Source organism: Pocillopora damicornis, chromosome 13 (genome assembly GCF_964200805.1).
Source record: "Pocillopora damicornis chromosome 13, jaPocDami1.2, whole genome shotgun sequence".
In the NCBI taxonomy this organism is placed as follows: Eukaryota; Metazoa; Cnidaria; class Anthozoa; order Scleractinia; family Pocilloporidae; genus Pocillopora; species Pocillopora damicornis.
This window is the reverse complement of record NC_142682.1, coordinates 6569269-6591853: the sequence shown is the minus strand read 5'-3', so window position 1 is coordinate 6591853 and position 22585 is coordinate 6569269. Positions and strand designations below refer to the sequence as shown.

At 40.5% G+C, this 22585-nt stretch overlaps 1 protein-coding gene and 1 long non-coding RNA gene across 2 annotated transcripts; both read left to right on the top strand.

Annotated features, from left to right (window-relative positions):
* Positions 1-1081: 1081 nt before the first annotated feature.
* On the top strand, positions 1082-16185 carry LOC113683744 (hephaestin-like protein). Its single transcript, XM_027201025.2, has 14 exons — positions 1082-1521; positions 4167-4600; positions 5319-5624; positions 6436-6757; positions 8143-8329; positions 8908-9145; positions 9571-9741; positions 10408-10617; positions 11282-11525; positions 12244-12483; positions 12660-12885; positions 13320-13640; positions 14586-14742; positions 15025-16185. The coding sequence occupies exons 1-14, from the start codon at positions 1343-1345 to the stop codon at positions 15138-15140; spliced, it is 3351 nt and encodes a 1116-aa protein (XP_027056826.2). The 5' UTR covers positions 1082-1342; the 3' UTR covers positions 15141-16185.
* A 785-nt stretch (positions 16186-16970) lies between these two features.
* On the top strand, positions 16971-20497 carry LOC149035229 (uncharacterized). The gene is made up of 3 exons (XR_016182583.1): positions 16971-18158; positions 19432-19576; positions 19873-20497. It is a non-coding gene; the product is annotated as an uncharacterized LOC149035229 (long non-coding RNA).
* Positions 20498-22585: the final 2088 nt, after the last annotated feature.

Sequence of the window (22585 nt, the reverse complement as noted above, 5' to 3'; positions counted from 1 at the left end):
GCTTGACTTTTTGCCCCACCATTATTCTCAAAATTATTGCCGTCATAATGGGGACAACATCAGTATGATGGGTAGGATCAAGGCGCACGCGAGAAGACACGCGCGACTTCTCGCTATTACTGGTACTTATTGCGGGAGGTGGGTCGGGAGGGGGGGAAGGGGTGGAGATGGAAAGTACATTACTGACACAAAATTAACCATCTTAGAACAAGGCTTTAGCTGCGGGTAAAACATCATGTAGGTTCCCTTGGTTCAATCGCCATAAGTCGGTTCTAAATAATTGAGATTTGAGAACAACTTCCTCTTGCTCTTTCTGGTTAAGCTCCGACAGGGAAGACCTTCTTGCTGGTAAGCTGAATTAATCGTATGATTTATTTCAGTTGTTTTTCATTATTTTTTTAACCTACTGTTTATAGTGGTATGAGCGTGGGGTGCGCGCGTGCATTGCAGAGGACTCACTACGCGTTAGCTCTCACTTTCTTTTCAGTTCCGTAGTAAGCAGACTCTCCCCTCTCCCGACCGCCCGCCCAAATTAAAGGGGACTTGCCCCACGACTGCACAAACGTTACCTTTTACACATGCCGACCCATTCAGAGACCTCTTTATGCATCAGTGCGCGGCCTTTAGCATGCATATTCTGGTCCTGTTAAGCAGGGTGAAAGGTGTATCACATTACAAGGTGATCCATTAGTTCACTAGAAACCACAATAGTTTTTTTGGTTTAGCCGATGGTTGTGCTGGTGGTAAGAACAGCTACTTTGACAACGAGAAGCTTGGTTTCTTTAAAAAAAAAAAAATTAAACAAATATAGTAAAACCATGTCTCATTCGTTTTGAATCGATCTCACATTTCAAAGCAACAACTTTCCGCAGATACCTCAGAACCTCAAATTTAAATAAATTTAATACTAATGCCCGTATTTTTCTTGTGTGGTGTTAGCTATGCAGGTATCTCTTTGTTTGGTGTTTAAAACAATCTGACCAAGCGAAGAAATCACTCAAGCGTCAATAAAAGACATTATCCGAAAGAAATTACTGTTAAAGTTAAAAGGCTACTAAATTTAAGAATTAAAGAGATTGACAGTCAAACCCACTGTTTGTGTTTCCGGGGTTGGGCTACATCAGATGTCGTTTGTCATGTCTCGTTTGATTTTCCACCAAACAACAGCACGCTGGGAAACTTGATCACAGAATTTACGAGTTAAACCGGATTGCCAGTTCTCTTCAGACGCCAGACTGAGTCTCTCTTCGTTGAGGTCAATTCGATCAGATTGAACGACTTTTCAGCGGCAAGTCACTTGGAACTAACATATTTTGAGTAACGCAGACGAAGTCGACGAACTATGAAGTTAGCGAAGTCAAATACAGCGTTCATCTGGTTGATATTTTGTGCAGTTTCTCTACACATGAACCTCGTTTCGTCCAAGATCAGGAAACACTACATCGCAGCAGTTGAAAGAAAGTGGGACTATGCTCCGAGTGGCTACAACAACGTGAAAGGGTTGAAGCTTGACGAAGATAGGTGATTACGGTATTTTCTTTAATTTTACGTGAACGCACGCGGTTAGATTTCGAGAGTAGTAACATGCAAGCTTCCGCCTCATATCATGATCATGATCAGGTTATTACTAATGTTGTAAGATATTTTCCTGAGAAGCGATTTATAACACCGCTCGCGGTGCAATAATTCCCTTCCCTGAAATTTCTCATCCATGACACATTTCACGTTCAATTGACGTGGGAAATGATAATTACACGTGGTATTCGCCGTGTTATTCGAGTTCAAAGTTGCGATTTTTCGTACACCTTCGATCATTTCATTCCCTGCAGCTCAATACCATACGCAAGGAGACCTTCAATTTCTTTTATATGCAAATCTACGGTGAAAAAAATTGTGTGCGATGATATTGCATTACAAATTGAACTCCTCTTAGAATTAAAGATTTCGATAGAGATCTGTAAATGTGATTTTACAACTCAGTAATAGCGTAAAATTACAAGGTGTCGTCTTTGATTAGATTTTTCCTGATTGTGCAAAATCTTAGCATAACACTATCATGAAACGTCTCCGAGCAACATTTTTCCTTCCGTTCAACATGCAATCCCGTGCCCCTTCAAGGAAAAATTTTTATTCGAATGAAGCGTTCGACGGATCGTGACGGAATCAGTTGGGGGGGAAAATTTCCTTAATGCTTCGGGTCATTTTAGTCCTTCCAGCTCCAAGCAATCTTTGGTGAGACCTTTTCCTTGCAAGTCGAGTGAAGTGCGCGCAGCTAGAAGTACTTTGAGCCTCTCAAACGAAGGCTGAAACGCACCCAGTTACTTCCGGTTAAAAGGGAATATGAACTGTTTACATTGCAGAGGATAGCGAGATCATGTGTGGTGTCACGTGACTTTTGATATAACCAAACCGCGAAAGTTTGGACATTGAGTCAACCACCCTCTACCCTCGTACGAACTTCGGCTTCGGCATTTTGTTGTTAATAATTTCCAATGTCGTGAAGAATTTCCATGCTCAAAATTGACTTCTTTTTTTGTATCATATGTTTGATTATTTATCAAGCGAGTTGATATTTCGCTACCGCTATAGTATATGCGAAGACTTTAGCAGGAAGCGTTCCAGCATGGAATAATCATAATAAGTTCTGCATGCGTACGGTGATGTATCTGATAAGGCATTTTCAGGAAGTTAAGCGCCTAGCTTGTCAAATAAGACCACGTCTGATGGGAAATTAGTGCCCACAAATCAATGACTGGTGTCTAGTACACATTCAAATATGTTCGCCAGCTAATGTTAGTCAATCGCTCAACTCGTTCCCTTTGCATCTCGAAAGAAGCATAGAATGTGTTCTCACAGCCTCGATCACGATTGTTATAATTGTTTTTATTCTTGCATAAGAAAGGTAGCTGTTTTCAGTAGGTTTTGGACATTTTTAACCACCAACAGATCTTTTCTCAAGAAAATTTAAATGGAACAGTTATATAAAGCTTCTGTTCCGCTCAGTGAATCGGACCGACATTATTCTCTCGTGCTTTCTTCGTCTGATCTCGATCTTCTCGATTTCGTCTGACGCGCACTGTATTTCCCACGTACAATTTATCCAATCACCAGTGGGGTTAAGAGAATTTGAGGCAACTGTAAGTGCCCGAGTTAGCATGTCTATCGAGAGTTGTCCCCTCACCCCCTCCCTCCCCGAGGGTTTTGAAGAAGCTAAGGGACCGGGGGTGGGGGTAGGGTCAGAGGATTTTGTTTGAGCCACAATTAAATGTATTGGATTTTCCCATAAGGCTTTGTGATATTGGTATGATCCCGCCTTATTTTCACTCAATTTTTACTTGTCCCCACTCTGTACTCAGTTGGCGAAGACTGATCCCACTCCGTTTCCCCCTGAAAACCACGTGATCCCCGCAAAATCCTCCGTTCCCCCCGCCCCTTGGTGATAAATAATGAGTTCCCTTTCTCCCCAATTAGCAGCCCGTCCATAGACTCGCAAGATTTTTCCTTTGTAAGCTGCTTGTGTTCGTAAAAACAACCTTTTTGATGTAATGGAAGAAGGAAGGTAGTCAATTTTGAGCGCGGTAATGAAAGAGAGAAAGGTATTTTTTCGTCTTGTCGTGAACGTGGGACAAAGACAAAATCTGGGTCCCTCTGAGGAGTTGAACCTTAGTGCTACGGATTCCGCGCTCCGATGCTCTCCCACTGAGCTGTAAACACCATCTTGAGCTACGCCATAACTTAGTACATCTTTCATTACGAAGCTCAAAAGTTTACCATCTCTCTCGTTGAATTTGTACACATGACGCTGTTGACATTTCAGATCCCAGTATGCACGACGCTTGTCACACATGAACCTACAATCAGCGACAAAGGTGTTGACACATTTACCTTTTCAACACCCAACTACTTCAATTTTATCTCTTTTGCCCTAGTTGAATAAACCTATTCGCCCCGTCCTCCCGAGGGAGGGTCTTTTCAATGATAAAGATTGTGGTAGAAACAGGAGTGTTATTCAACTCATAAAATGAACTTTTAAACATGATGTATCAACTAATTTTGATGCTGATTGTAATAACGGCCTACCTCACCATAAAGAATCTCTGTGGTAGAGGATATTATAGTTTTGCCAGAAAAGCAAACTCCATTGTGTTTTTTTTTTCACTATGAAGTGATGCCGCCGTGTTCACCACAAGAGGTGCTCACACAATAGGGAGCGTTTACAACAAGGTGCTCTATCGTGAGTACACAGATGGTACCTACACCAAGGAGATGGACCACCCACAATACCTCGGCTTTTTAGGGCCCATATTAAAGGGCGAGGAGGGAGACACGATTGAGATCCACTTCAAGAATACAGCCGGTCAGAACTTTTCGATGCATCCACACGGGGTCTTCTACAGGAAGGACTCTGAAGGTGCTTTATACGAAGACGAGACCACTGGGAGCAACAAGAACGATGATCACGTGCCTCCTGGCGGAAGTCACATATACAATTGGAAGCTAACGAATGCTCACGCGCCAACAGACAGCGACGATGATTGTCTCACGTGGATCTATCATTCGCATGTGTTGCCTCACAAGGACATTAACACTGGGCTGCTAGGTAATCTTATGTGATAAATAGCTCAATGTACAATGTATGGCTAAGCAGCTAGGTCGAAGAGTGTTAGAGATAATCAATAAGACATTTTCAAGGAAATATCTCCTTTTTGTTTGGCCTTAAAGCTCTAGCGAGAGAAACAACCAAACAATTCCAGCAAATAAACAAAACTGTTTGCGGGAAGGACTGTAGGAGATATAGAACTGACTTATTGAAGATTATGTTCTAGTCGAGAAATTAAGAAAATCTAGTCTTTTACCATTTTTGACGGTGAGTCAGATGACGATGTCTTCTCGTTCATTAACTTTGTGGATCAATGTCAGTATCTTAGCAACTGCGCAACTACCCCCTCCCCTAACCTAACAACATTCAACTTATAACAAGCTAAGGTTCATGTTGGGTAGCTGCGCAATTGCCTACTACTAGCATTGTACTAGCATTGATTCAACTTTGTCAATTCATGTCGTTGTCTGTCTTTAGTACGCGTTGCATGCCTATCTATGCGATGACCGTATTTTTCCTTTAAATTTTGTTTGATTACTCATTTGTTAGTTTATTCACCTATCGATATTTCCGCTTTAGTGATCTCGCCCCGTCAAATTGAAAAGACGTGGGTTGATCGTGGATAGCAGGTACAAAACTGTCGCGACTTTGTTCTGGGCTGGCCTTCGCTTCATGAATCTTGCGCTAAAGCGTGGGATTGTTACTTTAATTATTTCAGGAATCATGTTGACTTGTAAGAAGGGAGCTTTATCTGACGATGGACCCAAAGGAGTAGACAAGGAGTTCGTTGGTCTTTTCACGGTGCTGGATGAAAATGAAAGTTGGCTTCTTCAGAAGAACATCGACGAATTTTGTAATGAATCTTCGGGAGTGAAAACAGAGGACGAAGATTTTCAAGAGAGTAACAAGATGCATGCCATTAACGGTTACTTCTACGGAAATCTGCCCGGCCTGGAGATTTGTCTGGGAGATTCTGTCAAATGGCACTTGGCTGGGATTGGAAATGAAGTGGACATTCACACTGGTGAGTTTGTCAAGAAGCTTAAGTAAAAGGGTTCGAACCTTGTCTACACTCGAGTAATGTTTATGTTAAGACGTCGAAAGGATTTTGCTGGCCCTCTCCACTTGATAGTTCGCCTACTAAACAGCGTTCTCTTTCGAGCCCTCGTGGGACTTTGTGTTACTTCTTTGGCAAAAAAACTCGCTTTTTATCGCTTTTCTCAAATCAGGAGTATGATGAAATTGGTATTTACAAGATGGGGAACCTGACGAATTACGTGAGTGGGGGAGGGGAGTCACTAGGGTTTTCAGTAACTTTTTCCATAAACGGCTGTCGATTGTGTAAGTGGGGATGGGGGGTGTGCCCGGAAAAGGAGAGGGGTCGGGGAACATGCTCATTCACAAACAAATTGAAATCTAAAAGCACTGAAGTGTTATTTCCAGCGTTCTGGGCTCCTGCTCGCTCGCAGGCTTAAGAGACGACGAGGTCTTATGGAAGGGAGGGAGTTTAGACCGCCAGTAACCGGCTCCAATTGAAACCCTTGGGGAACCTGTGATAGACTAGTATTCTTAGACTTCTTAGTCGCTTCAAAATACAGAAACCGCTGGAAGCTTTGGTCGCACCAATGGACTGATACGACAATAAGGTTTCACCATATTAAGTGTCAACTGACACCAAAACCCGGCTAGGACTGGGACCCACACTTTTTGGGTATAGAGCTCTCCGCTGACCATTTATGGACCAGTGGGTCCTCAACGAAATATAGCTAATTACGTAGCAACTGTGCTTGTCCCTGGTTCTTGTTTGATGTTTATTATTTTTTTCACAAATGCAGCTTACTTTCACGGACAATCGTTCATTATCGATGGTCATCGCAAAGATGTAGCTTCTCTTCTTCCAGCAACTTTCGTGACGGCAACTATGAAGGCACTGAATCCCGGAACGTGGATGTTGAATTGCCTCGTCAACGATCATTATAACGCTGGTATGTATGCTTTGTACAACGTCACGAAGTGTAATGGTAAGAGTGATTACGTGCCAACGGTGCGTGGCGGGAAAACGAGGAGGTACTACATCGCAGCAAACGAGGTACCCTGGAATTATGGGCCAACTGGGATGAACAACATGGATGGCCAGAGTTTGACTAAGCCCGATAGGTAAACTGCCTATATGTAGAAAACCTCTTTTCTTTTCAAATTTCAAGTAACAAATTTTCTCTTCTTCTCCCCCTTTTGTATTCTTTTTGTATTCACGCGCGGCGCGCGTGAATTCACAAATTAGCCAATCACGTCAAAGAACTCTAACCTTGACATTGGGAAACCGACGTCGACATTTTTCGCGTACTTTTAGTTTGTTTTCGCGGAGTTCTAGTAATTTTTTTTTGAGCTTTCGTTCGCGTAAATCTGTTACTCCTTTATTTGGAATTTTAAGAAGTTTCGGAGTTTTTATTTTAGCCAAACGTGGTGGTTTATTTAACAAGTTTAATACATATTTTCTACGGAGTTTGGACTCTAGCCTCTTTTTTCGTAACTGGATTTTTTACACTGTATAAAGGCAGAGATTATGATATTACCTTTAAACCAACAAAGGGACTAGATTTTAGTTTATTGGGTACGTGAATAGGATTTTTCGATTGAATGGCGTTTGACGTAAAACAGAGAAAATACCGTGGCCAATTAGAACAAAGGTAAAATATCATAAGAAGCCAATGAGAGCTTAGGGTAGAAACAAGCGCGGGAAGGGCGAGTGACCAAATCGTAATTGGTTTTCGTGTTGCACCTGATTGGTCGAGCTTGAGGGAGGCGCGAGTTTTCTGAACCAATCAAAAAGTAAGAGTAATTGACAGAGTGGGAGCGGACTAAAGCAAAACCATTTCATTTCCGGATTACTTTCGACACTCGATTGGTAATTGGTCTTTTAAGAGATATCCTCATATGAATGTTATCTCCGAAGGTTCTCCAAACCTTGATTAAATATATACATACACGTACGATAGAATATTTACTTGAAACTGTGGTATACAAATGAAAGTACATCATAGAACTGTTTCGCACTGAAATATGAACGTTGTTCCAAGAAATGCATTCATACATCTAGGATGGAGTACATACTTACTTGAAACTGTGGCATACAAATAAAAATATATCATAGAACTGTTTCGCACTGGAATATGAACGTTGTTCCAAGAAATGCATACATTCATCTACGATAGCATATGTACTTACTTGAAACTGTTGCATACAAATGAAATTATACCATAGAACTGTTTGGCACTGAAACATGTAGGTTGTTCGAAGGAGTTGGCTACAATAGTTCTACTGTTTTATATGTAAGCTGAGAAAAAGTTTTCTCTCTCTTCCGAGTTTGTCTTTATTGAGAATGTACTTTTTGTTTACACTCAACTGTAGCTTCCAGTCTTCTCTTAATATTTATCCCCTTTCATTCAATTCTTTCCTTATGTAAAGCTGTTTTTTCCAGCAACTGTGTGACCCACTACGACCACTGTTGATAGTAACGCATATCATTTTCGTTCTTTTGTCAGCGGCTCAGCTGTGTTCTTTGCTCAAGGTGTTGACAGAATCGGTGGAACGTACACTAAGGCGTCCTATGAGGAGTATACCGACAGTACTTTTTCCGTGAAGAAGGAAAAACCGAAACATCTCGGGTTTCTTGGGCCTGTGATCCGGGCAGAAGTTGGTGATGTGATCGAGGTCGTGTTTAAGAACAATGTAAGAAAGCTGGGATGTGATTTCTTTCTAAAGCCTTTCTTGACTTTTGTGGCAAAACTAACAACTTTCAGGGAACTAAACGCTTTTCGCTTTTAAACCAAAACCATGCCAATTTGAAATGAGGATGCAAGAGATCAAGTTACAATTGGATTAAGTTCAAGTCGAAGTTGGATTGGTGGAGAGAATGGCGCAGGTTTTGATGATTGAACAATCACAGAGCGCAATGAAGGAAAGGCTCAATTGCATAGTGCTTCAAGTAGGGTAAATCCCATCCTTCCCCCACCCGAAAAAAAACCCCTACCTCAAGTCACAGGATAAACGTTACATAGGAAAAATGTGATCTCGAGTAGTGTTCGCGAACGAAGACGTCTTGCAATGTGTTCGTGGGCCATTACCCCCCAGCTTTCTCTCGACCCTCGCCTGCGCGAATCATCTGTGGGTTGAGGAAAAATTTCTCTATGATGGAATAAAACCCTGAGTCTTCCCAAGTTTTTTTGTCCCGCATTGAGAGAAAAAAGAATTGTAATGTTTACCTACCTTTCGCCATTGTTTCTTAGTTAGTTTTGCTCTTTGGATAGGCAAATCACAACTACAGTATTCAGCCGCATGGAGTTTTCTTCAACAAGTCAAATGAGGGAGCCTTGTACCAAGATAGAACATCCGGGGCTCAAAAGGCGGACGATATTGTGCGACCAGGTCAGAAGTATACTTACCGGTGGACTGTGCCCAAGGAAGTGGGTCCAAGTATGAGTGACTCTCAGTGCATCACGTGGTTGTACTATTCCAGTGTGGATCCAGTTAAAGACACTTATTCTGGTGAGTGTGTATTGAGTACCCTGGAACTTAGGTAAACTGAAAATGAACGTCAACTGTGTTTTAGAAATTTTGAAGACGAACGTGTCTACAAATGAGTCAATGAATAAAGGGGGTAAGTTTCTAAATATAATGTGGTGCTGCGTCGGTGGGAGAGTATAACAGGGTAATTAAGTATTGTCAACTGAGTTGATAGCGTAAATTGGCCACCGTAAAGAGTTTTAAAGCTGATGTTTCGGGCGTTAGCCCTTAGTCAGAGCGATAGACGAAGGGCTAACCTCGAAACGTCAGCTTTTAAGCTCTTTACGGTGGCCAATTTACGTTATCAACCCAGTTGATAATACTTAATGATAAATTGTTTAATTTTCAGGGATCACTTGGAATTAGACTCTTTAAAACATTGTTGATTTGTTGTTGTTGCTTTCAAGGTCTTTTTGGTCCACTGCTGACTTGTAAAAACGGATCATTGAAGGACGACAACACACAAAAGAACATCGACCATGAATTCGTGCTGCTGCTTACTGTAACCGACGAAAGCGCCTCTTGGTATCATGAGGAGAACAAGAAGAGAGCGAATGATCCTAGCAAAATTAACGATGGTACGGAGAATATTATAGTCGGAGGATCACCGAGAATCGTCAGTGATCGTCAGAGCTCGTTACTGATCGACTTTGATCGTCAATGACGTCAGTTATCTTCCAATATCGACCTTGATTGACAGCGATGATCAATCGCTAGTTGTGGTCGCTTTTAATCTTTAGTTATTCGCCGAGATCGTCAGTAATTGGCTGAGATCCTCATCGATATCAGTGGTCTTAGGGTTGATTGCTTCGGACATAAGTGATTCTTTTTATTTTCTTTTGCTTTCTTTCTTTTCGCAATGTTTGTTTAGACTTCCTATTCCGTGAACATAATGGCAGCGCAAAATTCTATAACATAGTTCAAGTTATAATATTTTCGATCTGTCCCAAAGTCTGCGTCTCTCAGACTGGAAAGGCTTCCCGGGCCATTATGTAGAACACGCACCAACAATAAAACAAACACTACAGGGAGATCTAGACAAACAAGCAGACGGAATCACAGATAGACAGAAAAATAGGCGGGCAGTCAAAAAGGGAGGAAAAAACCAGCAGTAGACTAGCAGTGAGGCAGATAAGTAGACGGACATGAATTCATGCAGCTTTTCTGCCCGAATTTGATAGCTTTTAAATGTGGCTCGTCGGAATTCCTCATCTCAAATTATATATTCTGCTTGGCTCTTGCAGAGGATGAAGATTACCTTGAAAGCAACCTGATGCATGGTATCAATGGATATCTATACGCTAACCTTCCTGATCTAGAAGTCTGTCTTGGGGACAAAGTGTCTTGGCACTTGATCGGCCTCGGAAATGAAGTAGACATGCACACAGCTTACTTTTACGGAAATACTTTTTCTGAAAACGGTCAGATGAAGGATACAGTCAGCCTCCTGCCAGGTAATGAAGCAGAGAGAAAGAAGGAAAGCGATGCCCGTCTGCTTTCTTTTAGTTTAATTTTCTGCAGTTGGCACGGAAAACGATGAAACCAAACTGTGATAAATCGGTGTTTACTTGTGAAGTTGGTTTCTATCTGCAATTTAGGTGCCTTCTATATGTTTGGTTTTAACCTTGCCACACCTCGACGTGAGCAGATTTCTTTGTTATACCCACCCACCCCCCGCGGAGTATCGGTTAGTTTTTGCCCCCAGCAAAATATCTGTGGGGCGAAGAATGGAACTGAGGTGAGAGGTCGTAAGAGGTCTTCACCAATCTCCTCTCGTTTATGCACTAGTCGACGTACTTGCTTTAGTTTTCCTTTACTGTCTTTTTTTCTTTACTAATCCTCGCTGAACGAATTTCTCTTACTGTGCGGAGAATTTTGGAAACAATCAACAACAGTCAGAATGAAATAAATTAAAAAAAGAATCGATTTCCACCAATTGTAAAATACTTTTCTCCGCATAAACGCAACTAATCGAGGCGGTGGAAGGATGAGAGAAAGTTACCAAACCTTTTTTAACTTAGTGGATCGGATTTTATGTTTAAATGGGAAACGATATTCACAAATTTGAAAGGGTTCGCGACCGGGAGTATGGTGCAAGTTTTTTTGTTCTTTTTCAAGGGGTGTTTTCTACACTACAAATGACTCCTGATAACCCAGGAGAATGGGCGATAGTTTGTAGGACCAACGACCACTATTCAGCTGGCATGCAGGCGAAATATAAGGTGAAACCTTGCGGTAAAGTGCCCACGACAAAGCCTCCTGGGACTGTTCGACGATACTATGTGGCAGCAGTTGAGGAGGAGTGGGACTACGCGCCCACTGGAAGAGACGTGTTGGAAGGAAAACCGCTGAAAGATAGCGAGTTAGTATACGCTGTCATGTAGTGCACTGTACAGTGTTATCTGTTGCGCTTGTCACGCAACACAGTAATCATTAAACCCTCCTCTCGAGGTCCCAGATGAGCGCAACCTCACGGATTCTATCCGTTTTTTCGTTGTGGCCTTTTTTGTCACTAATCTGATTTTTTACTCTCGACGCTAGAGATGGATCTATTCTCAACAAGGTCGAAATCACTTTAAAATACGACTGGGGGTCTTTCGCCAATTTCTATCCTGACTGCCCACTTTGATTTTATAGGTTAAGTTTAGAGGCACAGTTTTATTTTAGTTTGATAGCTTGTGCCTTATAGAGTATCTTTCTATCCCAAACACCGCTAAAAAGGTAAACAACTGATATTTGACCTCATGACACGTATTTTATTATATCAGTTCAGTGTATATCTTGAAACTCCCAAAGCGATTAACATTCATCTTCTCCCCGCAAATTCAGTACATTCACCAGCAAAGAGGTGATGAAATTAGATACTTAAAACATCTAGCGAATGCCAATGGATTCATGTAACACCGCACAATTTATTGCTGCTTAAATGAGGAAAAACTAAACGAATCTGTGGGGTTAGGAGGTTAAATACAAAGAGAAGATTGAACGTGAAAATAGGTGGTTTTTCTACATTTCAGTTTTATATAACTCCTATGAGCAGTGTTTTGTATGGCCATATGTTTTTCTCCCGTTTTCCACAGAGAGGCTGCTACATTCACTGTCAATAGTGCCGATCGAATTGGCCGTAAGTACAAGAAAGTTTTATACCGCGAATACACCAGTGCCCAGTTTACCCGACAGAAAACGAGGACCGAGGCTGAGAAGCACCTCGGGGTACTGGGTCCCATGTTACACGCCGAAGTTGGAGACACAATCGAGGTGACCTTTAAGAATATGGCCAGCAGAAAGTTCTCCATGCATCCACATGGACTGTATTACACGTAAGTCAAAACACTGGCTTGTGCTGAAGTTGTTGAGGGGAAGTAGTATTAGTACGCCGCATTTCAGTTCGAGAAGTCCCGGGTTCTAGCCTTGACCGGATTTTTTTCTTTAGGGTAACTGAGAAATCAGATGGCATGAAAATCTAATTTCTTTCATGAACCTTGGTTTCTCGCAGGAAAAAAAACGAGGGTTCAAATTATGACGATGAGACATCACCAGGTGACAAAATCGACAACGCAATTAATCCCGGCAAAATTTTCATCTACAAATGGCAAGTTCCTGAACGCGCGGGTCCTGGACCAAATGGTCCAACCTGTGTCACGTGGGCTTATTACTCTGACGTCGATCCTATAAAGGACACAAACAGTGGATTGGTGGGACCGCTGGTCATATGCAAAAAGGTAAGTTTGGCCATTATTCTTCGCATAGAACTATGGCAATCTTAAAAAAAAAGGGACGGAAAGGAGGGGGGGGGGTGGTGGTGAGAGGTTAAAATGGTATGCAAATCTACAGAATCGCGCCAACTTTTGGCCCGACTTATCGATGTACATGCATTTTCGTTCAAATTTGTCCTTAAGTTATTTTGTATTCGCTGCTGATGTTTGGGCAAGTAGCGTGCAAACGGTACAACACTTCACAAACTGAACTACTGAGCTGTCGGGTCATTAAGACCTCGAAGGCCTCTCTTAGTTGACCATGTTTTCTTTCTCAAATAGGGGCGTATCATTCATTCTTCAGGTCATATCTTTGCTAGTGTTTAGGTAACAAGGGGGAGATTCCACTCAGTTTTAACTTTGATCAAACGACTATTGTTTTTTTGGGAAAAAAAATTCAGGACACGTTAACAGCAACAAATTCCAGAAGCGATGTAGATCACGAGTTTGCGTTGTTGTTCACCGTCCTTGATGAAAACGAGAGTTGGTATTTGGACGAAAACATTGACACATATTGCAAGAATCCCGGAAACAAAGATCAGCTCAAAGATAACGAGGATTTCCAGGAGAGTAACAAGATGCACGGGGTGAATGGTTTTGTGTTTGCCAACGCGGACGGTTTTAAGATGTATCAGAATGAGAAAGTGGACTGGTACCTACTTGGTATGGGTAACGAGGTCGACATGCATACAGTCCATTTCCACGGTCAAACATTTTTACGTGTAAGTGACCATGAAATTTATACCAAAATAACTGATATATCCTGGCCTAAAGATAATAGTAGCCACCTATATTCTTGTTTAAATGTAGGTCTAAGCATGGTTTATAGAGCTGAATGGTTCTGGCAATTGCAAGCGAAAACCAAAATCACAACGGTGTTGAGGTTTATGTCGGTAGCCTCTAGACCTTTTCGTTTTTGTGTTCATTCATACAATTAGAAATTAGTTAATCAATTTGATGTTTCCATTTCTCAGCCATTTTAACATGATTGGAATGCTATCGAATATTTTGCGCGATCAATTCCAAAACACCTGACAAAGACAGCAAAAAATTCTGCTGGGTTCCATAACCGGTGCGCTTCACTAACTATAGCCCTAACAAGTTTTGACGTACAGGTTCTCTTGTTAAGTAAAATTTCTGTGCTGTTTCCTTCAACGGCTCTTGCTAGAAAAAAAATTGTAAAGTAGAGCTCATCTGCATTAGTGGGGAACTCAGATTTAGTCCTTCTTCTCTGACCCACACCAGAGTTTTCAACTAAATCTGGTTACCAGATTTCTACCATCTTAAGACCTTTTACTACCACCTGTTGAGCAACCAGCACTCTTTTTTTATACCCACAATACTAGAAATTACATTCCCGAAGTTTCCGACTTTTCTTGGGGAGCACGCTTCCAAACCTCCATATAGGAAAGGGGCCTCACGGCACCTTTTCTGGGAACAGCCGCGTACTACACCACCTGCAGCCACTTATGGAAAACGTTACTAATAACCCTGCACTCACGTGACAGATGAAAAACGTGTTTGACTCGTAAGCAAATTTAGCCTTTGAATAGTCTCCTTGTTCATCAATTGGCATGTAAATTTTTGGAAGAGAGCACTTTTCTAAGGAGACTCTTCTTCTTACGAACATTTCTTCAAATTTTACCAATTCAAATATTTTTCAACAGAAACATGTTGGCTATCACCGCGAAGATGTTTACGATCTCTTCCCAGGAGTCTTTGCTACCGTGGAGATGATTCCTGATAGTGTAGGGGTCTGGTTGCTTCATTGTCACGTGAACGATCACATGGTCGGTGGAATGCAAACGCTTTATACTGTTTCTGGTATGTCTCATTTCTTTTAGATTCTGTTGAAAGCCTTTGTTAGCCGCGCTTAACAACTTCTTGTTTAACAAAATTTAAGACAGATTGAAACGTGAAGATATTTATCTAGTTTGTTTGAAGTTTTGCATCTTCTGTCACAGAATCAGTACTTGACTGTGAAACGGTCATTCAAAAGTAAACTGACTTACACTTTTACACATTTACGCTTCACTTGCGTAAATTATATGTTAAATTGTGCTAAGGAAAAAATTATATGTTACATTAAAACATCTTGTTTGATAGACGAATCATTGAAACCAACAACTCCAAGCTCCATTGATCCAAGCGCTGGGGACCTGACTGCGGGAAGCAGTTTCCTCGTTTGTTTACTGTTGGCTGTGGTTGTCATGATGATCTAAAACGAGAAGGACGACGTCGAAAAGCAAGCGGATAGCCGCCCTATGTGGATCCGAGAGCAAGTAGTGATAACCCTAGAAAGTAGAAAGTAACGATTAAACAGAATTAGATGCGGTATCACTTGCAGCCTCGAAACAGAGGTGCCTTAGACTGTAACAAGACTTTTTTGAGTTTTGAAAAATGTGACCCTTTTTGAGCCGACAGCGGGAACTTTCGCTCAGAAAGAGGTATCTAAATGTGTCTAGTTTTAAAAACTAACACAATTCTGCTCAGGCACGGTAAAACGAAGGTCCTTAAAAAAAAGGGGTGGGTTCTAAATTCCATTTCCTCACCTAGACTTTGCCTATATTAAACTTCTAGGCTTTTTTAAGTTGATCCCAGCCCCATTATTTTGTTTCGTTTCCAGTTTACAATCCCAGTATCGCTCAGAAAGAGGAAACTTAATGTGTCTAGTTTTAAAAACTAACACAATTTCGCTTAGGCACGATGAAACGAAGGTCCTTAAAAAAAAGGGGTGAGTTCTAAATTCCATTTCCTCACCCAGACTTTGCCCATATTAAACTTCTAGGCTTTTTTATGTCGATCCCAGCCCCATTCTTTTGTTTTGTTTCCAATTTCCAATCCCAGTAGTCCAAAGGTCATTCATAGACAACTCCTGTGTTCCATCTTGCCTTGTCAGGTCTCCCTATTTCAAAATATGGCCTTTAAAATAGTCTTTGTGTTGCATGACTACCGTATGGAATTTAACATAAAAGTCTCTGAATTTAGTCCTCGTAGGTTGGCCAGTTTATTGATTTCCTGAGAAGGTCAGAAAAAAAGCAAAATAAGCTTTGTTACGAACGTCTTGAAGAGTCAGGAATGAAATTCAAAACTGGTTTTTAACTAGAATTAAAATTTTTAGCTCGTAAGCTTAAGGTAGATGAGGTTCCTCTCAGTATTTTTTCTATTTTTTTTTTTTAGTAAAAAAAGGAACTTGCTTAAAACTTGTTACTCCATTAAAAATAGAGAAACAAATGCATTGACAAGTAATAAAAGATAGAAGTAATTACATGTGAGCATTATTTTTATTTCGTACATTGAACTTACTATAAGGATCGCTTATTTTGGGTTTACTATTCAGGTTGCAAACGCACACTCAAGCTCGGTCGTCAGAAATATGACAAGGTGTCACGGTTCGTCTTGGTAACTGGAATGAATTCTTGATATAGAAGGTAGACCTTACTGGAAGTCATTAAAGAGTGGCGGGTCACAGTTTCGAACTTCCGTGCGTCTTCATGTAGTGACTCAAACCACTGCTCTTCTTTACGTATCAGCGGGCTGAAAATCTGAGAAGAACCCACAGATGGAGTATATAACACAGGCAAAGATTTACTTCGCGAAGATTCTTCGGAATTGCGCGTGTTTGCATACCTGAATGATTGGAGCTTGAACAAAATATCCTTGAAAAGGAAATGGGGGGGACTCCATGATGTGTACTATTTGCTACCTGAATTTATTAGAGTCCAGTTGTCGAACAACATCCTTCATTGGTGAACTTTGTAAGTTGAATTTAAACTTTAGTTCACGTGCTCGAAGATAAGCTGTCGAATGTCTTAAATCATAGGCAATGAACTCGTTTTTGTTCATTTGTAAGATTCTCGTGAAAGTTCTTGTGTTTATTTCCCGTCAAGAAATGTTCAATCTTCCAAGGTCAGTTTACTGCATGCTCACTCATCCCTACTAGTCATATAGAAGCGTTTGCCTGAGCTAGCAGATTTGTAAACGAGGAGGTCCTGTGCTCATTCATACTGACACTGTGGAATGTTCTAGACTGTCAAATTGTTTATATATTAAGTACTTCCAGCCGTTGTGATTATAAGGTGCCAAAAAACTCTGCATTTCATTCACCTCGTACACCATAGGTGTTTCTCTTTGAATTGGACTTTACCCTCTGATTATAAACTCACCGATGCGAAAATTGCCTTCTAACCTGAGGCAATTATCTAAGGAAAAGCGAACGAATGTTATGTGTGCGAATCCAAAACATTTGAACTATGCGCGATTTGTACAGCTTTGTTACAGCAAACTGACCTAATACCGTGACCCTTCAAGACGAAATTGCGTTGGGAAACATATCAGGTATAAAAGGGTTGCTATAATTTTACCAACAGTGCGGTCATTTGTTATTCTAACCTCAGTATACCCTGATCTTTTACCGTTATCAACAAAAAGAACTTAGCTGTGTCAAAGAATGGGTGTATTCACATCTAACCAGCTGTTTACAGCTGCTTCCATCACTGGTAAGTTGTCAGATATCCGCGTTGTTCGAAAAGGCGATGCAATTGCATCACTTTTTTCGCTTGCAATTTAAGTTTAAGTAGTTTGCGCTTCTTTTGAGTTTAATTTATTTCACATTCTTTAAGATGTAAATCTTTATGTTGCTGTGACACGGATCAAACAGCTCGTTTATAGATTAACCTGACGAACGCCTTCTCAAGCTTGCAAGACTGCGTTTACCATGGCAAGGAGTCTATTCGTAATTCTGATAATATTAAATACAATTGTTTTGCTCATTTTATTTTGATAAGCTGGACATAATAAACCGAATCCAATGCGTGAAAGTTCATCGTCTGATGACATCAATGAGAGAAAGGGAAGCTTGATTTTGAAACATCGAGACACAGGGTAGCCTAGAAATTACGGCTTTGTGGTGATTATTTTGTAGACGCCGACCTTTTTAAGCTTCGCGCTTAATGAAAATGTTTGTAATGTAAAGAACTTTAAGTTTCGAATTTATTTCTGTTTCATCTTGGATTTCATTTCATCTCGTGGTCAAAATCCTGTGTTGTCCCAACCCCTTCTCGTCACGAGGAAATATGTCCCATTGTTATCTCTTGCTTCTCTCCTATGTTGTTGCTGTGTCATAAAAACGTACAGATGGAAAGCAGTCCACCTCTTACCTTCTCCAGTTCAGCCTAGTAACTCATGGATTTTTTTTTCAGTTTTAACATTATTCTTCAACAAAGGACACTGCAATTCAAGTGAGTTTCAAAGACAACAAACCCATAAATTGCTGTATAATCTACTAATTCAGAATAAATATATTCAGCTGATAGCATAATATTAAATTTCAAGGCTTAAACTATTTAATTCAAAAACTGAAATCACCTGCACAAGTGCTTTACCATCTACATTTGAAGTAAAATAAATAATGCTTAAAATTCTGTGCTTGCTGGGCGTACAATACACGCATTCAAATTTCATCTTTGCACCCTCACCTACACAATGGAATTCAGCTCGCGTCTCCTTTGCTAACAGACATACGAAATTTTAGCATTTGAGATGTCGCTCAAACAGAGTCGGTTAGACCAATGGAAATATGTCAAAATATGATTTCTGTTTAAGGTCTTACACTTCTCATAACAATGCTGCCAAAATTTGCACGGTATAGTGATGAGGTATCCTAAGAAAATGGAGCACATCGATTTTCAGAAATAGGGCTAACATGGAGCCGTTATTTAAAGATCCGCCATTCGCAAAGTTTTCATTGCAGTAAATCAAAAGAGTCAATAATTATATTAGGGACATAAAGCGGTTCATGAAACTGAAGCTGGCAATATTAGACCCACGTTTTCCAGCTTTGTTCTTTACCGGGAAACTTTATAACTTGATGACAAACGAGACAAGTAATGCCGAGCTCGCGCATGATTTCTCCTGTTCTCGTGTATATGCATTCTCTTTTTTTTGGCTTCCTATTTACTCGCCCAAATGTGTAATGCCTTGACCTGAGCCTAAAGTGCAGTTTATCGTGCGGGCGGAAAGTAAGTTTTTTGAGTGGAGTTATGGACAGACGGAACGAGCTTTAGTCATGACTACAAAACCAAATTTTCATTCGATTAATAAGATAACAGATTTCCTTAAGTATAGTTCACCCTAGTTCGAGTCCGCGAGGGTTCGAGTCATTCGGATTCGAATGTAACAGTGATATTTTGCAAATAATCTCCATTTTGGGAAAATTAGCAACTTGCCACTCAACGAAGGACAAGTTCGATTGAGGAGAATCCATCCTAGGAGTTTTTCTCGCAAAGTAAAATATAGTGCAAGTTCTACTACTGTTGCCACATTGTAAACAATACCGAATTTGCAACCAAACAGAAAAAAGTTTTTAAAAAGTTACAACTGAAATGGCTAATTCACAAACAAAATTCAACTCAGGCTATCCATGCTTAGTCAGCATATACTGCAGATTAGTGAAAGACAATTTAGATGGGAATGAAGTCAGCATTTACGCTTACTATTTTTTTCTCCCAATAGTTTGTCCCAATGGAATAACGAACATCACAGGCTCCATAAGAACGCTTGTGTACCCTGAGTCAGGTAATTATGGTGTGAATGAGACAAAATGTTGACGAATTAAAGTTCCAGACACCTCTGACTACATCATATATCGTTTTTCAAGGTATGTTTCCTATGTCGACGCTCTACAGTAACATCAAGAGATTAAAAACTGAGACATTTTCCCCGTGGCCCATGATAATTTTACTATCTCTTGGTAACATGCAAACCTCTGCGGCTCAGATTTACCATAACATTCCATAACAACTCATAAAATCAGTCCTGTAAGTAAATATATTCAAACAAGAGTTAATAATCTCTTGGTTCAAAGTAATCGAAGTATAGATTTGTCCTCTCCAGGACATTAATCTTGGCAAGAAATGAAAGCCAATGATATTAGTTTGTGATATTTTTTCCCAGGCTTGACGTAGAAATGTGCTCTGAATGTAAATGTGACTCTCTTCAAATGAGGTCTTCTTACAGTGATTTACACCCACGAAAAATTTGTGGAAGATATAGTTACAACTACTTACAGGGATATGCCTTCAACGTCGATTGGGAAGCAGGAGTTGTCGGCGATATTTCTGCACCGACGGTCTATCTTCGTTTCGTGTCGGATGACACAGTACATCACACAGGATTTAATGTTACCTTTATAGCCGCGTCCAGGAGAGGTAGGTAATAACCGAAGAAACAACAAACAAGAAAACGAACAAAAGGCCAACAATCCAACAAGAAAGCAGGAAAAAACACAAAATATTTTGATATTGAGATAGTGAAAGAAAAGCCTCGGGGTACCTTTCCTGATAAACTACTATACAACGACAAAATGTCATCTGGGATGATGCAAAGTCCGATCGCGAAAATGCGAAGAAAAAGAATGGCAACTGACTAAGAAAGTTAAACCACAAAAAAAATTTCTTTTTCTATTAATTTAACGAGGAAAGTCTATCATCAACCCTTGACTATATCTGATAAACCCAGTTTTTTACTGCCTTACGCCCAAACATTGAAACTGGATCATTAGCAAACTTACTGAGGGCGTGTTGAATGGGGCAAATTTTCAAAGATTCCGTTTTAAGAATATTATTGTAAAATAAGATTTGTTTTATCAAATATGTAACCTTTACTGATTTCGTTAATTTTTCACGTAGTAACGGACTATTTTCACTTTGCAGAGGGTGGCATAAACTATCTGAATGCAAGCGAAGATGAAACTATTGAGTTTGGCACACCAAAAGTCGACATTGAGAACTACCCCTCAAATTACGCAGAACAGTGGATTTTAATCGTCCCTGAGGGACGGAAGGTCCAGATAGACTTCGATATATTTGAACTGGAAGACAGTGAGAATTGCAAAAACGATTATGTTGAGTTCCGTGAAGCATCCATCTTAGTTGGTGATCCTAAAAGAATATATGGCCATTTTGGTCCAATCCTGACAGGACGCCTGTGTGGAAATACAAAGCCAAACTCGATACTGAGTCAAGGGAACATGGTTTGGGTTCAGTTCCTGAGTGACAGAAACTCCACTACTGTAAACAAGGGATTCAAAGCTTCTTTTAAAGCAGGTGTGTTATATCGATGAGTTTTATTTACGTCTGTCTTTGGTAACGCGGCGCGTAAGTTCTTTTACATCTTTTCCTTTGAAAAGTAGAGCTCATTCAATTCATAGTAGATAATCTCAATGTTTTACAACTTGACATGATCGCCGCAGGACAGTGTTTGAATTTTTCTGTTTTTTTGTTTGTTTTGAATTTATTTTTTATTTGTTTTTTAAAGACAGCAAACGTTTTTCCTCTATCTAGTCAACTAACCATGAAAATAAATGATTTGTATATTGTCTTTATATCTATCTTTCTTATTTTTTTCAGGACAGGGAAGCGGATTGCCTGTGAGCCGTCCAATGATGCTTCTTTTTCTCTCAGCTTTGATCATGCATGTGTCAAAGAAAAACTTGTTCTAATCCTGTCAAGTGTATCCAGGAAACGTCTTTAGATCGCTGAAGTTTTGAAACGTATGCATTTAGCTAAACTCTGATTGTGGACTAAAAAGTTTTAATATCAAGGATTTGAGTGTCAAGTTTTCTCCAGAGAATCTTTCTTTTTTAGGTCATTTTTAGCTGTCAGAAGATCGAATTTATCTGTGTGTTATTTTTTTTTCGCGTTAAAAAGTTTTTCGGATAAGTTTTAGAGCCGCTCAATCGATTTTATTTGTATGTTTAGATTTAGTACAAGTAAAACGAAATGTAACCGGTGTGAAAGCCCTTAGACTTGAAAAAGCTTGAAAAACATTATGTCCATCTATAAAATAACTTAGTACATATGCGTTAACAACCAACAAATGCAGGACAAAACAGCACGGCTAACAGCTAATTCCATCAAGTTAGGCCTGCATCCGAATGTGAATAAGACCAAGGTTATGAAGGTCAACTGCACCAACAACAGACCAGTTAAAGTGAGGGATACCATCTTGGAGGAAGTAACATCTTTTGTCTACCTAGGCAGTGTAGTCAGCATTGACGGAGGTTCCGATGAAGATATCAAGGTCAGGATAAACAAAGCCAGAGTAGCTTTCAATACGCTGAGGAAAGTGTGGTCCTCCCATGTCATCTCACGGAGAACCAAATTTAGAATTTTTAACACCAATGTCAAAGCAGTCCTCCTCTATGGCTCAGAAACGTGGAGAACAACTAAGCAAACGTCCCATAAATTGCAGACCTTCGTCAATAAGTGCCTTAGGCGAATTTTAAAAATCAGTTGGACTGACAGGGTAACGAACGAGATGCTGTGGGAATTAGCAGGCGAGGAACCAATCATAACTCAGATCTCAAAGAGAAAGTGGAGATGGATAGGTCACATCCTAAGGAAACCGGCTAACAACATCACCCGGCAGGCACTACGTTGGAACCCCCAGGGCAAGAGAAAGAGGGGTCGTCCCAGGAACTCCTGGAGAAGAGGTGTAGAGGCCCAAATGAGAAACTGGGGCCACACTTGGGCCACTTTAGGAAGATTTGCCCAGGACAGAACCCGATGGAGGACGGAAGTGGTTAATGGCCTATGCTCCAACCGGAGCTAAGGGAATATATATATGCGTTATTGGCCAAGCGTGAGGATAAGATGGCAGGACATTG